We start from the raw sequence: 16,765 nt of genomic DNA, 5'->3' as shown, positions 1-16,765 counted from the left end.
TAAAACAGAGTGAAACGAAAGACACTATGTGACACAATCTTTGCTCTTAAGCTGCAAATTTATATAAACCCAACTGTATGTCGGGCACCGTGTGTGTCGCACAACTGACAGTAAGTGTGAAGGGAATTTAGAGGTTTCACTAGAAAGATATGATTCAAGTTGGGCTTTGGAAAACAGAATTTGGATTAAGAGAAGACATTCCAGGTAGACAGTATAATATAAAGATAGGAACATGGGACATATCGGTCTTATGGGGATCCATGATGAGATCAGCCTAACTGAGCATGAGCTTTGAGCTACAGAGTCCTGAGAACAAGATGTGTCACTGACTTTCATCTGCCCTCAGAACTGTCGTACTTGGATATGCTCTCAGTAAATATCTGCTCAATTAATACATTCTGGTTTTCTGATTCTGTCACTCATGGTCTTTGAAGAATGCCTTATCCACCTTCGCATTTACCAGCATTCCTAAGAAATGGTCATTCAGCATCTGTTTGAATACTCCCAATGATAAGAGGCTCATTTCCTCACACGGCAGCCCTTCCCATAAATGATTACTTCCATCTCTAAAGGAAGCTCTTTCCTGATTTTGAACCCAAATCTCTCACCGTTCAGCCAGTTTTTACCACTCTTCAGAACTTGGGAGATGTACACAATAGCTTATGGTGAGGACTAAGTTATCTCTTCTCTGTATTACAGCCCTTCCAAAACACAAGGGAAGCCAAGATGTTTCCCCTGTGCTTCCGTTAGGCCAGTGGTTCTCAAACTTGCATGTATGTCAGAATCACCTAGAAGGCTTTTTAAAACATAGATTGCTGGGTCCCACCCTCAGAGCTCCAGATTCAGTAGGTCTTGGAGTGATGTGCCAATTTATATTTCTAATAAATTCTCAGTTGTTACTGATGCTACTGGTCCAGGGGACCACACTTTGACCACTGTGGCTCTGGTCTGAACTTTCCCAATTCATTCAGCTCTTTTGCATATGGTTGCTAAAACAGTTACCAGTTTATGGAATGACAGGGTCACTCCATGGAGAAATATTTTTCCACAGAATATCATTGGTGGTTAAGATCATAACCACTCTGGCTGTGTATTCCTTGCTAGCTATGTGATCTTCAGGTTAGTTAACCTCTTTGTGAATCAATTTCCTGACCTGTGAAATGAGGATAGTAATAGTGCCTTTGTCATAAAGTTAGTGTGAGAATTAAATGAGTTTGTATAGGTAAAGTGCTTAAAAGTAGCACCTGGCCTACTGTCATAACTCCGACTATAGTTACAAGAATGAAATAGTCCCAGGAATCCATACCATTGGTTAGACTTTGTTGTCTTAACGCCAATAGTGCCTTCTTCTGGGGCGCCTGGGGGGCTCAGTCGGTTAAGCATCTGACTTTGGCTCAGGTCATGATCTTGGGGTTCTGGGATGGAGCCCTGCCTCTGGCTTCATGCTCAGCAAGGAGTCTGCTTTCCCTCTCCTTCTTGATCTGCCCCTCCTCCCCCTCACATTCTCAAACTCTCTCTCCCCTTCTCTCAACTATATAAATAAAATCTTTAAAAAAAAAAAAAAAAAAAAAAAAAGACAGGGCACCTGGGTGGTTCAATGGCTTAAGGCCTCTGCCTTCAGCCCGGGTCATGGTCCCAGGGTCCTGGGATCAAGCCCTGCATCGGGCTCTCTGCTCGGCAGGGAGCCTGCTTTTTCCTCTCTCTCTGCCTCCTTGTGATCTCTGTCTGTCAAATAAATAAATAAAATCATTTAAAAAAATACAAAAATGATAGTGCCTCCTTCTTGCATAGATATTATATACCTTCAAGGAGTAATATTAAATTTTAGGGATAAATTAATATATACTGTGTTCCTGTACACATTGCAACAGTAGGTCATAAGTCAGAAGAGTTGGCCATGGAAAGTACCTTTTTTAAAAATTCCCACAAAATGTTACTTACCTTTTCTTCCCTCTGACTAGAAGAGATTTCCCAGCTCTAATATCTATTACCTAATATCTCAGGCAAATTTCTTAACCTTTCTGAACATCATATTCCTTTTGCAAAATAAAGCACCCAGTAAATATTAGATCACTGTTGTTATTTTTGTGTTAACTATTTTAAAATATTTCTGAAAACACAGGAAGGTCTAAAGTAGAAAAGAAAAGTACCCATATTTCTGCCACCCAAAGATAAATACTATTACTACTTCAGTGTATCTTTTTCTACTTTTTTTCTATGCAGTTATTTTTAACCAACTTGAGATCTGGTTATATAGTTTTCAACCTGTTTTTTCACTTAACATATGATGCTTATGTTCTCGTGTTATCTGCAGAGCTGAATTATCTTTTTAATGGTTGCATAATTTGCCACGTGGTTTGTTGAGACCCATTTGGGTATCCCCTTGTTGCTGCACCTTTAGATAATTTCCAACTGGTTGCTAGAATAAATCCTTAAATAAATATCTGTGTGTATACATATGTATGTCAGAATGTCTGGATCTGTCCTCAAAATGATTTGCTATAAAATTTAATTACCTGAGCAAAGGATGTGAATGTTTTTGTGGTACTTGATACATCTTCCCAGACTAAAAAAGATATACTTTATTCTTTAACCAAAATACATTAATCCTTGAAATAACTAAATATGTATATTTGTCCCAACCAATCTACTGACTCTCTGAGTTTTTCAGACTATTAGAATTTCTTAAAAATCTTAGTGTAAGGAGGGGTTCACAAAATTTGGGGACTCACAGAAATTTCCCATGCATTAGAAGTTTAAGGAATCCTTTTAATCATCCTCTCTGTTAATGTCAAATCAACAGATTTTAAGGCATCTGGTGACAAATCACATTTCAGGATTTCCAAATGTTATTCATACCATTGGATGTGTAGTAATTATTTTCTGTAGGGACTTCCTCTCACACTTTTCTCTGCTTCTATCTTATTATAGTAAATTATCTTACTTTTTTAAAAAAATGTAGAATGTAGCCAGGCAGGAAAGAACCTTTCGGAAATCCATAATGGAAGCATAGCCACCCTCCCACTGCATTTACTTATTTACTTTTCTGAAAGAAGTGCCGTCTTACTGGCAAAGTCCATTTCCAGCCCTCTGTCATGGAAGACATACACACACACATTCATACACACAATTTACACTTTGAGTTTTAGCATTTATTGTCATAGCCAAATGAGATTGTGCTCTAAATGAGGGCCATTTTAGTCACTCAGCAGAACCGTGAGAAGTAGAGCACAGAAACAGCAATTCATTTTAACTGAGGAAGAAGCAAAATGTAAAATGGTTGGTACTGAACTCAGGTAATGCTGAAAGGTTCAGCAGACCACCAACTTCAAAATAACTGCTGCATTGTTGTGAAAACCCTTTCTAGTCTTTCAGTTGGGTTTAATTTCTTATTGTCAGCATAAATTAACTAAAATTCAGGTTAGTTCCAGTTAAAGTACATCAGAGACATAGGATTTCCTCAATTAGCCAGGTTGGGAAGGAAGATAGGAATCAAGGTTTCAGAAGAGCTTCGTGGATTCCTGCCTCTCTAACATCTTGGCTTCTTTCCTTCTACCCAACCTGGGTTGGGAAATTTGCAATAAACCACAGCTGCCTACTTTCAAAGATTTTGGGAGGTGAGTGTGTGCAGCTCACTGATGGACCATAACTGCATTAACACGCCCCCGGATAATGGAGAATTGGCTGATGCCTGAACAATAAGGTTTGGTTGTCTGTACCCTGCCTTTCGTATACCCCTGCCATTTCTCCAACTGAATGATAATTGACCACATACAAAAATTTCAGGAACTTTGTACATAACACAGCTACCCACGAACACACAGTGACTTCCATGTATCCTATCCCCTCATTGAGAAAAGCTTTACCACTCTAAAAAACGTAAATGTACATATGTACGTATGTATATATATTGTATCTTTATACATACACTTTTAATCAGGGCTAAGATATCATTTTCCAGTGCATCTGGTGCTCTGGAGTTATTCTTTAATATCACTATTCTTCTTGGCACTGATCTAATAAGAGTTCTGAAACCTGCTAAGTAAAATCATATGTGGAAATCTTCAATACACATCTTTGTGGCTTTGGGGAAAGAGGAGAATTAGTGTGAAACCTGGAAATGTGTATTAAAGAGAAACCCTACATTAAAAAAAATTAAGTAGCTGTCTTCAACTGATAAATTAATCTTGAAATTCTAACCATAATTTTCAAAATAAAGGCATTGTAAGTGTTGCCACTTTGAAGAAAAGCAGACATGGCTCTCACTGAACCCTGTGTGGGAGCAGCTCTGAAGAACACCATTCTGAGGAGGAGCCATTTTGGATTTTCCTTCATTTAAGTAGCCCTCTCTCCCTGGCCACTTTTAAGGGTTTTCTTTTTATCATATTTGAAAGCCTATTTAACAGGCTTTATAGTTGAAAATGAAACTATAAAAACCCACCAAGAGGATCTTTGTCTTTAGACAAAGTGAGTCCCAGATGGTTGCAGAGATTCTGTGGTTTCTGTGAGAGACAGCAAAATTCTCTCCTAAATCTCATGGGGCCCAAAGGTTCTAAAGCAAGAGCAGTGTGCATACATTGCCAGACCTGGGCACATCAAGAGGAAGAACAGAATTAAATACTGCCTCAGAGCTTTCACGTGTTTATTTAAAGTTAGACGATGCTAAGGCCTCATAAGACTTAACCGTGAGTGCCTAGTAACCCCTAGCATATGCTGAAGAAAAGCTTGCTTGCTAACTCAGGACTCGTGGTTCAGTTGACTTATGTGTTTGTTATTGAGAAAACATTGTTTTAAAAGATTCTAACAGCCAGAGTGCCTACAAGTAATGTACAGTTAAGCACGGCTTGGTTTTTACAGATGTACTCCTTCTAAAGAAAAGTCAAAGGAATAGATAGTTGGAAAATAAATGTTTAAGAAAATGCTAAACTTTACTGTTCAACTAATGAAACAACAATGGTCTATCAATGTAGCAGGTTTCTTTATAATGAACTAAATAATAGTTCATTCATAAATAATCATATATATTTGTATAAATAATAGTTTACTTACAGTGATGTCTACAAAATACTCTTAATACTCTTACAGTGATGTCTACAAAATACATATGAAAATGTATCCATTAGGGTGTTTTTAGTCTGAAGTAACAAAGTAGGCTTTTTAATCTTCATAGTAAGCTAGTGAGGCAGATACTATTATTATTCCTATTTTATATTTATTATCTCATATAATAAGAATGAGGAAGGCAGGTTAGGTGATGGTTAATTAAGCCACTCAGGGCTGTGTCTGCTTCTCCGCTATCCTCTTGGATTTGCCTTTTTTGTCTCAAGATGGCTACAGAAGCTGTATGTACATACATATATCCTCTCACAACTTCTTCCATGGCAGACAAGAAGCGGGCTTTCTCTTCTCAAATTCTGTCCCTTATCAAGGAGTAAAATCTTTCCCAGAAACTTTTAGCAGTCTTTCCTTCTCATATCTTTAGCCAAACAGTGCCCCATGTTCACCCCTAAAGTAATCACTGGCAAATGGAGAATGGAATTACAAGGATCAGTTTGTTCCAGCTGTGACACAGACTGTGGAGGCCATGGAGGTGTCCACCTTCCCTGAGTACTTTGCTCCTTTTTGAGACCTAAAACGAATCAGGGTTATTAACAGGGAGAAGGAGGGACCACCTCTTTGGAATGGAACCAGTAACATCTGTCACATTTGCATTATTATGGGCAGTCTTCATTCTCTTTTTTATAGTTTCTAGGCTTTCTTAATTCATAGGTGTTAATTTTATGAAAGACAGATCTTCAGAGTGACTATCAGACTCTGGGCCGGAGAGTCTGGGTAACACCGTGCAAGTCATCTGACATCATTCTCCTTGTTAAGATGACAAGTCTTAGTAACACCTATTTTATATGGTTACTGTGAGAATGAGAGAGTTAATGTGTAAAAATGCCTTGTAATAGGATGTATGTATATATTCATACAGATTCGTGTGTATGTACATACATGTGTATGCAGAGAAAGAGAGGGAGAGATTTCTTTTCAATTGGCTCACACGGCTGTGGAAGCCAAAACCCAGCAGAGCTGACATGTAGTTCCTGCCTGAAAGCCAGCAGGCTAAAGACCCAAGAAGAGCTGATATTTTTTAGCCCAGGTCCAAAGGCCAGGAAAGACCGATGTCTCAGTTCAGTCAGGCAGGAGGAGTCCCTCTCACACAGGCTCTTTGTTCTAGTCAGGTCTTCAGCTGACAGGGTGAGGCCCACCCACAGTAGGGAGGGCAGTTTACCAGTTTACCAGTTCAAACGTTAACCTCATCCAAAAACATCTTCACAGTCACACACAGAAAAATGCTTGGCCGAGTATCTCTGCAATCGTGGCCCATTCAAGTTGACACATAAAATTAACCATCACATGCTTGGGAAACCACATATATATTGGTGTGCCTATGAATGATTACTATTCATATAATCTAGAAAAAAATATTACAAATAAGAAAATCCAGTACGTGAAAGTCCTATATTTTCCAGTCATGGTGAATATTTGTATTACAGTAGGACTCACTGCATAGGAATAAAGTTTTGCATTATCTTTTCAATTTCAACCAATTTAAGAAGTATTTCTTAATGCCTACTGTGAACTGTACTCTTAGCTGGAGGAAAAATGAATCCATGAATCTTTGGTTCATTCTGTGTGTTTTACAAAGCCACATGCTTCTACTCTGTGGGAAAACCTGAATAAAATAAACTATAATTAGGCATCTGACTTAACAGTTGTTTGTATTACCAATTTATAAAGTGATCTCTTATTGTGTAAGACTGCAAGAAACCCTTGGAAACCAGCCTTGGAAACATAAATCGCCAGTTGGCCTCTCAGCCACGAGAGCTGAAGCCTTGTGCTCGGTCCCCATCCTTGGTGACTGCCACATCACGTGACATCACTGACTACCCCTTCCTGGTGGGCCTTTTCTCGGGACTTCAGCTTCCCCTGGTTTACCGCCACAGTCCTTTGCCTCTTCTTCTCGGGCCCCTTCCCTGGCTCTTTGCCCCTGAATCTGACGCTAGGCTGTTGGTCAGTTGCTGGTGTAAGCCTGCACCTCTTTTCCAGGTCCACTCTCTTCCACCTCTGCGCATTCGCAAGGCTTTCATTCCGGAGGTCGGCTGTCTCCAGCCCCACGGCCCACTCAGGCACACACCCAGCATTTCCAGCTGGCTGCTGCGGGCCCTGCCTGTGCCTGTCCTTTGAGTGCGGTAAACCTAATATGACCAAAGCAAAATCCCTTTCTCCTCCCAAGCCTTTCTTCCCGTTTGCTCTAAACAAGCTCATGGTTTCATATTCTTTCCTTCAAAACCAACACAGGTAATAACAGTGAACATGTCACCAGTTCAGGAAATCCAAACGGGTGAAACTTTATGTGTGTGTTTATTATGTTTTAGATTATCATCTGTGGAAGACAGATCATCTGCAGTTATTTGTCTCAAAGCATAGAACTGAAAGTCGTTCAGCATTACATCGGTCAAGATGGACAAGCTGTCATTCGAGAACATTTCGACTGCCTCACAGCCAAACAGAAATTGCCTTCATACATACTGGAAAACAGTGAACTGACGGAGTTGTGTGTAAAGGCCAAAGGAGATGAAGACTGGTCAAGAGACGTGTGCTTGGAATCTAAGTCCCCTGAGTATAGCATTGTCATTCAGGTACGAGATGTGCGGCAATCTGGAATAGAGCAGTTTTGTGTTGTTTTTTTTAAGATTTCATTTATTTATTTGAGAGAGAGACAGTGAGAGAGCGCATGAGAGAGGAGAAGGTCAGAGGGAGAAGCAGGCTCCCCGTGGAGCTGGGAGCCGGACGCAGGACTTGGGGCTCATGATCTGAGCCAAAAGCAGCCACTCAACCAACTGAGCCACCCAGGCGCCCGAGTAGAGCAGTTTTTAAAATTAAAAGTTTCTCCTTTTGCTCTTTATTCAGTACAGCGCTTTATTTTAAAAATGACTGGTACAAAAGAGGGAGATCTGAAGTAAGATAAAAAGACTTGGGATATTGCTTCCTCCCGCCCCACAGCAGCACAGCTGTGGTATCATTTCCAGGCGCCTTGAGAGCCACGACGCTGCCTTTTTCAGGTGGAGACAAGTTATATTTTGAGAAAGATCCTGATGCACCAGGGCTTGGGATGGGGATGCAGGGGGAAAGTGGGGAAGGAGGGCCCCCCCCGACTTGAGAATCTTCACAAAGGTCTACTCCTTTTTTATCTCCTTGTCACACTCCACCATCGGCACTTTCCTTGCCACAAAGGACAAATCCTCCCCGCCATTCTCCCACGCAGTCTTGTATCAGCCTCTCCTCTTACGGATGCCTTTGTCTTTAAGAAAGCGTTGGCCTCATTGACTCGCTGCACATTCACTTTATGCCATAATGAAGTCTGGTTTTGCTTATTCTCTGTTTTTAATGGCTTTTTTCTATAACTTTAAACTTTTTAATCCTCCAAACTGACATTCGATCTCTGCCTCATTTTGATTAATTAGTAAACTGTTCGGTATTTAACAGAACCCTTTTCTACCTCCTGTGCAGGTGCCATCTTCAAACAGTTCCATTTTTTATGTCTGGTGCACAGTTTTGACATTAGAACCCAATTCTCAAGTGCAACAACGACTGGTGAGTGCTTTCCAGCCCTAAAATATGGTATATGACTCTGACCTTTCCTGTTCTGAAATAAATTAAGGTCAGAGTGACCCAGGGAAGAGATTTATTACAAGTTTGTTTCAGCATCAAACAGCTGGAATACTGCAACAAAGCAAATATGAAAGTTGTTCTGTCCTTTTATTTTTATAGATTGTGTTCAGCCCTCTTTTTATCATGAGGAGTCATCTTCCAGACCCCATTATCATACATTTGGAGAAAAGGAGTCTGGGATTGAGTGAAACACAAATTATTCCAGGAAAAGGACAGGAAAAACCACTGCAAAACATAGAACCTGACCTTGTGCATCACCTAACATTTCAAGCAAGGTACTGGAAAAATCCTTACGTTTTCCTAAGAGAGAAGAAAAGCAACCTATACTATTGGGGGAAGAAGGCAGATAGAATATTTTGTATGATTCCCTTATCTTATGAGAACGTTATTTTAAAATTGCCCTGCCTGTGTTCCCTTATCTTCTTCAGTGGTTTTGGATAAAATTCAGCCTCTTTCATTAAACTTAGATATAAACAAGAGGGATTGGAAGATTTAATTGACATAATTTCTCTGTGGAAGAAGAAATGAATAGAGCTCTCACCCAAGCATGTGGGGGAGGGGGACAGGGAAAAGGGGTCAGGGCCCAGATCATCCAAAAACTGTGTCACTAATCCCTAAATCACCAAAAAAATTGACTCAATGTCACAAAAGGTATTGGTCTATGATACGTCTATAGTTCGATTTTTTTTCAATAAATTCACTTTAGAAATCTGATATTCACTCCTGTTTTATTCTTTTCCATTTCCTAGAGAAGAAGATGATCCTTCCCACTGTGCCGTTCCCATCTCAACCTCCCTCATCAAGCAAATAGCCACTAAGATACACCCTGGAGGCACAGTTAATCAGATCCTTGATGATTTCTATGGGCCAGAAAGTTCCCTTCAACCCATGTGGCCCTATAATAAAAAGGATTCTGACAGGTAACGGTCCCCAGCAACCTTTTTCTACAAACATTACTCAATATTGATAAATAAATGACCATTCACCAAAATGTTAGAGGTTAAAAGGTTTTTAATGATTGATTGATTCATTTGTTGATTGGTTGATTTTAGAGAGAGAATGGAAGTAGGTAAGTGAGGGGAGAGGTGGAGGAAGAGGGGTGGAGAGAGACTTTCAAGTAGACTACCCACTGAGCGTGGAGCCTGACATGGGGCTCTGTCCTAGGACCCTGAAGATCATGACCTGGCCAAAATCAAGAGCCAGCCACTTAACTCACTGAGCCATCCAGGCACCCCAAAAAGTCTTTTAGAAAGGAAATATTTGCACGTATCTATCAGATTCCAACCTTCTATCGTCTGGGTAGATGTGCTTTATGGACCGCTTTACTCATAATCTAGAACATAATTGCATGAGAAGTTTCTCCAGAATGCAGATTCAGCATTGGATGGTTCTGGTGTGAAGAAGGGTCATACAAGAGCATTGTGTGTCTGGAATCCTTAAACATATTTCATGAATACTGACGTCATTGTATTTCATTGAGTCTCTTGGATGTGGTATTTGGAACAGGAGTGAACAGCTGAGTCAGTGGGATAGCCCAATGCGAGTGAAGCTGTCAGTCTGGAAGCCATATGTTAGAGCCTTGCTGATAGAGCTTCTACCCTGGGCCCTGCTCATCAATCAATCCAAGTGGGACCTCTGGCTGTTTGAAGGGGAGAAGATTGTTCTACAGGTTCCTGCTGGCAAAATTATTATCCCTCCTAATTTTCAGGTACTATAACTTTTTTTTAGTTAATATGAATTCTTTTCTTTCAACAACTAGACTTTATTCTGAGGTCACATTTATATTCTTAACAGAATCAGTTGTAGAAAACTCTCCTCTTAGATGCATATGTAAGAGGTATGGAATGTGCTTTGATATTCAAAGACATTTCAGATGTCTTTTTTTTTTCCCCCATCAGCAGTATTCATGCTTGAGTTATCATTAAATTTGATAACTTGTACTAGTTACATTTTCATTTTCATTTTCACTCTGTGCAGGATATTTGACAAGCATTATGATTGGCCTACTCAAGGTATGTTAAGGATATAGAGCCATATTCTGTGCTAACCCACTCCCTAAATACACTTGGGGTTCTTAGGGAAATTCTCAGAGATCTTCAAGGCTTTCTGAGCAACTATTTTTATCAGAGCCCCTTTTCCCTTATAAAGACCTGGATGTCCATTCCACCTGGTTGTTGATAATAACAATATGGAGTCATTACTGGCATTGGGGGTGGGACCCTAATATAAAACAGAATTTCACGGCAAGACTGTATTCCATCACAAGAGAACTTTCTTGATGAGGCTAACCCATTTCAAGAAAGCACATAAATCTGTAGGAAAATAGAATGCAAAGAACTTCTAAATAAAATGTTTTCCTGGTGGGAAGCAATTGGAGAGGCCTTTTTTTGAGTTCTAGTTCATGAACATCTTTATTCAATTGCATTTTTCCTGTGTGTGTTTGTGTTTTTTTAAAATAATCGGATGATGTTTCCTTATGGAATTGGAATGCTGACCTACATGTACCTAAGGTTGCGTATTATTCTCTAGTCAAATGAAATGAAGCCCTTCATTTTTAAGTTTTTGTTATTTATAGGGGAGCCACAGTTTGGGTTAGATTTTTTTTTTCTCCCCTTCCATGAATATAAATTCCATTGTGAATCAAAGAAAACATTGAGAACTATAATAAAATGTATGTTGCCATTCCAAAAACAAAAACACAACTCATAAAGGGATTTGGTTGCCTAAGTAGACCTATTATATAATATAAAAAATTCCTGTGAATTGAGGTAAAACTATCAAAGTTAAGAAAAATACTTTATAATTGAGGCATTGTTTTTCCAGGAGGCTTTTCAAATTGGAATATACTGGGCAAATACAAACACTGTGCACAAGTCAGTAGCAATTAAACTGGTCCATAACCTGACATCTCCAAAGTGGAAAGACGGAGGTAATGGTGAAGTTGTGTCATTGGACGAAGAAGGATTTGTTGATGCTGAAATAAGACTTGGTGCTTTCCCAGGACATCAGAAGGTAGGATCAAAGTCTTCATGGCTCGGGGGGAAGAGCATGCCATCCCCTCAACCGGTTTAATATGAGGCTGTCCTTTTCTTTTTAATCCCTTCTCGGTGTCACATGCTCTAGACCATTTATAACAGTAAAACACGCGATTTCTTAGACCTCTCTGTTTCACAGGGGTTTTTTTTCCCCCTTTACCAGTGATAAAAGCCATGTCACATAATTTATCCAATAACCGCTCTGTTTCAGAACACTCAGCAGTCACTTGATGGATCGTATGTGGGGGGAAAATGAACTTATTCCAAAATATCCACAAATGGTACTTGGCCTCCTTTCCTTGGAGCAGGAAGTAGAGTTGCTAACATTCTGAGCACGGAGGGAAAGGACAAACCTCCTATAGCAAAGATTATGTTCCTGGAAAAAGGGTACGCTGAGCAACAGCTACGCTGATCTTCCCGTAGAACCAAAGGTTATGAGGGAGTTCTGTTCCTGAACAGAGAACTGGTACCCATGACTATATGAATACAGAAAACCTACTTCCTCGGTTATTGAGCTAAATACTGATGGTGTGTGATTTTCAGCCTCCATCTTTTCGAAAGTCTATGAAAAGCAATTAATTTGAGTAATACGGTCACAAATGATATTAACCTGTGTGTTCGGCAGCACAATATCATAGTGTCTCATGGGGTCTCATGCTGCACTTCCTACCTTCTTCATTATCTCAGCCCTCCCCAGTCAGACGAAGGGCTACTTCATCAGAGTAGCGTGATTCAGAATGACCTTACTCCGGGGAGAAGTTCAATTTTGACGGGCGTCTTTGAAGAGCTTCTTGAAAAAAGTTAGTGTCATTTGGTGACTTTTTAAAAATAAATTTCTCCGATACAAAGAAGTTGTTTCTCTTCAGTATTCAAGGCTGGTATCCATTTCCTCAGAGTTGTCTGGGCAACACATGTTTATGCGCTGCCGGCCAGAAGACTGTAACATGGGTGTAAATGGCAAAGAACTGTAAGCGTGAATCACCCAAAGCTGAAGACTTGTAAGTTGAGATCGACCATCAAAACCTAGGAAAAATGTCACAATACACCATCCAACACCCAGTACCTCCTGCACCTCAGAGAGTGGCCACAGCCAAGTGCTACATGAATGTGAACGAATGAACGGACTGCTGGAAAATACATTATTATATGTATTGATGTCTCCTTATTCTTTCCTAGTGATTCTCAAACTTTTTAGGGCTGGGACCCCTTTATTCTCTCCAACATCATTGCAGACCTCCAAAACACTTTTATTTATGTGGGTTTTAGCCACTGGTATCCATCAAACTAGAAATGAATACAAAAACTTTAGAATGCAAGAATACGCAAGCATACATTCTGCTGGCCGTGACAGTGATGACATCATAGGTCATAAAACCCCTGGAAAACTCCACGGTACACTCATTAGAGAATTAGAGTAGAAAAGACAAGAGCATCTAGGTATTATTATGAAAACAGTTTTGACCTTTGGACCCCCTAAAAGGATCTCAAAGACTCCCCGTCTCACTCACTCACATACACACACACACACACACACACACACACACACACACGAGTCCCAGGCCACTCTTTGAGAACTGCTGTCCTGACATTACCACTTACTAAGTGGAGATCGTCAGGCAACGGATATCTTCTCTGACCACCTGTCAGTATTGCGGTGAAGGAATGACAGGGTACATGGGGGGTAAGAGAAATACCACAGAGTCAGACTGCATGGTTTCCAATCCCAGCTAAACCGTCTCTGTCTTTATGACCGTGAGCAAGTTACTTAACCTCTTTAAGCCTCATTGCTGTCTTCTATAAAATGGGGATCATAGTAGCTGCCCCAAGTGGGTTTTGTAAGGATTCTGTGAGTTAACACACATCAAAAAGCAGCTCACAAGAAAGCAGCATATGAGGGCCAAGCATTGATTTTTTTAATCATCATCACTGTTCAAGTCCTCAGAACACCCAGTGGTCCCCACTAGGCCTTTGGCGAGGGAGCTGCTGTGATAAGCATGAAGAAGGGGAGAGGAATGCTTAACTGAATTCTTTATGTTGAAAAGATGTGTGACATCTGTTAAGTAAAAGTGTTTATAGATAAATATTTTGTGAGGAAATTGGTTATAAAACTTGAAAACAATTCTCCGTCATTGTACCGTAGCAGCAGAAAGAACTGGTTCGCTGGGATCCCCTGTTGTAATAGTGGCCCCTTTTAAGGGCGGGGACATTTTTGAGACTGAAAGGGGACACCAATAAATACTCTGGAGCAAAAGGTAAAATTGGTACTGTCCAGAGCAAACCAATAGATAAAATGACCTTTTAAAAATAAGAAAGTTTGATATGCCTTATATTTTTTTGCCTTATTGTATTTTATAAAAATTATTCTTTCCTCAATTGTTTTATAGCTATGTCAGTTCTGCATCTCCTCCATGGTACAGCAGGGCATACAAATTATTCAGATTGAAGACAAGACCATAATAGTCAATAATATGCCATATCAGATATTCTACAAGCCGCAGTTATCTGTCTCCAAACCCCAGTCTGGAAAGGAGGTAAGCCTTCAGTTTTGATATATCAGCAATAAGTAAGATGAATTTTTTAGCCTAGAGAAAACTGTGACTGAATATAGGTAAAAAGAAATTTACTTGTTATTGAATTAAAGCACAGTTGTCCTGGTCAGCACTTCCAAGGTAATTCATGAGCAGAAATCCTATGAAAGCAGCAGATCCTGACACGCAGCCGGATCAGTGCCGCCTGCACCCCATCTGCTCAGGGCTGGGGCACACACTTCCAGCACGCTCGCTAACCCAGAGCCCCCCCAGCAGGGCCAGGGCCTGAGGACTGGCTCCTGGGGCTCATGGAAAAGACCATCTGCCTCCCAGGCTGCGGGGCTGAGAGGAGCCATGTGGTCAGAGGCTCGGCCCCGCAGAGCCGGGATCTAGGAGCCCAGAGTTCTCTGCCCACGAGGAGAGTAACTGTGAAAATGTCCCTGCTCATTTATGTGGACATCTCGCTGGCAGGATATGCAGGAAATGAATCCAAGAAGGGTTTTTTTGATTCACTTCTTTATACAATTAAAATGAACACTTATGTTTTGGGAGAGTAAGGAGATCTTTTAAAAGGACTTGAACACGTAATATGCTAAGTGGTCTGCTATTGTTTTATGCTATTGAAACGATCACATAGGAACATATTTCTTTCTTTACCTCTGTCTGCGTTTATTTTTATCCCTTTCAGCTCCTAAAAATTACATTAGAACAATAAAATAGGATGAAAGTCTTATACTTCTAAGCTCACAGTGCATTATGGTATTGCCAAAAATGTCAGAATAATAGAATTTCATCTTGGTTCACCGAAGTACTAATAGAATAACTGGGTGACCAGAAGTCCCCAGCTGGGGGGTACAGGTCAACAATGTTCACATTTTAGGTGAGGATTTGGCAAGAGAATCAGCATATGTGCAGATAATTCTCCTGCTTCTTCCCACCCTAGTGCTTTCTGAGACATTGGGTCAGGGATTTCCATGCTGACATTTCTTCATCTGAAAATAGGCATAATTTCACATTCCTTGCAGGGTTTTGGTGGCAATTAAATGAGATAATATGAGTAAACAGGTGAGGCACTCAGGAAATGGTGGTACCCAGCAGCAGCCACACCACGAGCATCACAATGAACTTACCTCAGCTTCCTGAAGACAAAGGGAAGGCCCAGGTTCTTCTGGGCAGGTGGGGAGTGTCCCCTCTGTCAACCCTACCCTGCATCAGGCAGGTGTGGGAACTTCTTTAAAGACATGGTAATCCCTGGCCTCTCAGGAACACCATGTGGGATAGTGGTAAAACCACCAAATAGGAAGCAGGAAGCAGGGCTCTGGCTGGGCTTTGCCACTCACCATCTCTGTGTTGTTGGACAAGTCATCAGTTCTCTGGAAAGCAGCTTCCTCAGATGTGAAAGGGGGGTTTAAAATAAAGTATCTCTAAAGGTCCATTTTAAGTCTGAAACCCCAAGACTCTCTACCTGTGCCAGAAACCCTGTGGAACTTCAACTGAGGGTTGGGGTCAGAGTTTCTTCCTCCCTCAGGATAAGCCTTACACAAAAATTACCTTCTGAGCTCCCAGCTCATCAGCTCTCTTCTGCCCAAGGCCTCTCAGGGCTCACCCTTTCTGTTTGGCCAATCCCTATCCAAGAGGACTCCCTCTCTAGCACATGGCATGTTTCCCCTTACGACATCTGGATTTTTGCAGTACCTGGGGTATATTGAGAACTTTGCATCACCTTCTAAATCGCCCCGGCCTTATCATGTTTCATTATGTCTAGAAAAGCAGACCCTGCTCCCACTGCTTGTAATGGTCTCATTAGGGCTTTCTCTTGGGCTTTTTTTCTAACATACCCGAGTGCCCTACTTGGCTACCTCCTGAGAATCCACGGTTATGGTTTTTTAGAAGCTGTGCCTTCAAAAGCTTAACTTCTCTCCATTGTTGTAGCCGCTGTGCTATCTCAGCATTGTCTTTTTCTCTTTTTTTCAGTATTTTCATGTTCCAGACAGTGCTACTTTTAGCATTTGCCCAGGCGGAGAGCAGTCTGCTGTGACATCCAGCTCCCTTCCTTGCTGGGACTTAATGCCTGATGTCAGCCAGTCACCACTGGACACATCCCTGCTTCAGAAACAGATCTTGCTGGCCTTTTCTCCTGCGGCAGGTGCCGCTGGCTCCCTGGGCTGGAGCCTGCCGGCCATAGTTAGACAAGAGTTTCCCAGACAGAGTGTAGCAGTGCCCCTCAGAAACCGTGGGGACAATGGCTTCTGCACCAGGTACATCTGTGTGAATGCCCTTCTTTGTCAGTGCGGCTCTTCGTCCAGGTGCTGGGAGGGACAGAGGAACGGCTGCAGAGCTCCCCAGATGTAAAACTAGGTTTTACTTTTATTTTTCATGACTTCTAGATATTGTAGGCAATTGGGCAAATGCTTTGATCACATGTGGGTTGGCCCAGTATCCTACCGGTGAAGATTTTTCCTCTACTGCTGACACAGCTTA

General features: G+C 41.0%; 1 protein-coding gene across 6 annotated transcripts in view; it reads left to right on the top strand.

Annotated features, from left to right (window-relative positions):
- VPS13B (vacuolar protein sorting 13 homolog B) overlaps positions 1-16,765 on the top strand; it is a 792,142-nt gene that overhangs the window by 731,786 nt on the left and 43,591 nt on the right. For all 6 annotated transcript variants that reach the window (XM_059165934.1, XM_059165936.1, XM_059165932.1 and 3 more), the window contains 8 exons: positions 7,425-7,688; positions 8,560-8,643; positions 8,821-8,996; positions 9,471-9,641; positions 10,228-10,429; positions 11,545-11,733; positions 14,141-14,287; positions 16,259-16,542. In XM_059165934.1, coding sequence (XP_059021917.1) covers positions 7,425-7,688; positions 8,560-8,643; positions 8,821-8,996; positions 9,471-9,641; positions 10,228-10,429; positions 11,545-11,733; positions 14,141-14,287; positions 16,259-16,542 — 1,517 coding nt within the window. The remainder of the gene's footprint in view (positions 1-7,424; positions 7,689-8,559; positions 8,644-8,820; positions 8,997-9,470; positions 9,642-10,227; positions 10,430-11,544; positions 11,734-14,140; positions 14,288-16,258; positions 16,543-16,765) is intronic.

Source organism: Mustela lutreola, chromosome 3 (assembly GCF_030435805.1).
Source record: "Mustela lutreola isolate mMusLut2 chromosome 3, mMusLut2.pri, whole genome shotgun sequence".
Lineage (NCBI taxonomy): Eukaryota > Metazoa > Chordata > Mammalia > Carnivora > Mustelidae > Mustela > Mustela lutreola.
This window is presented reverse-complemented; position numbering and strand designations above follow the sequence as displayed.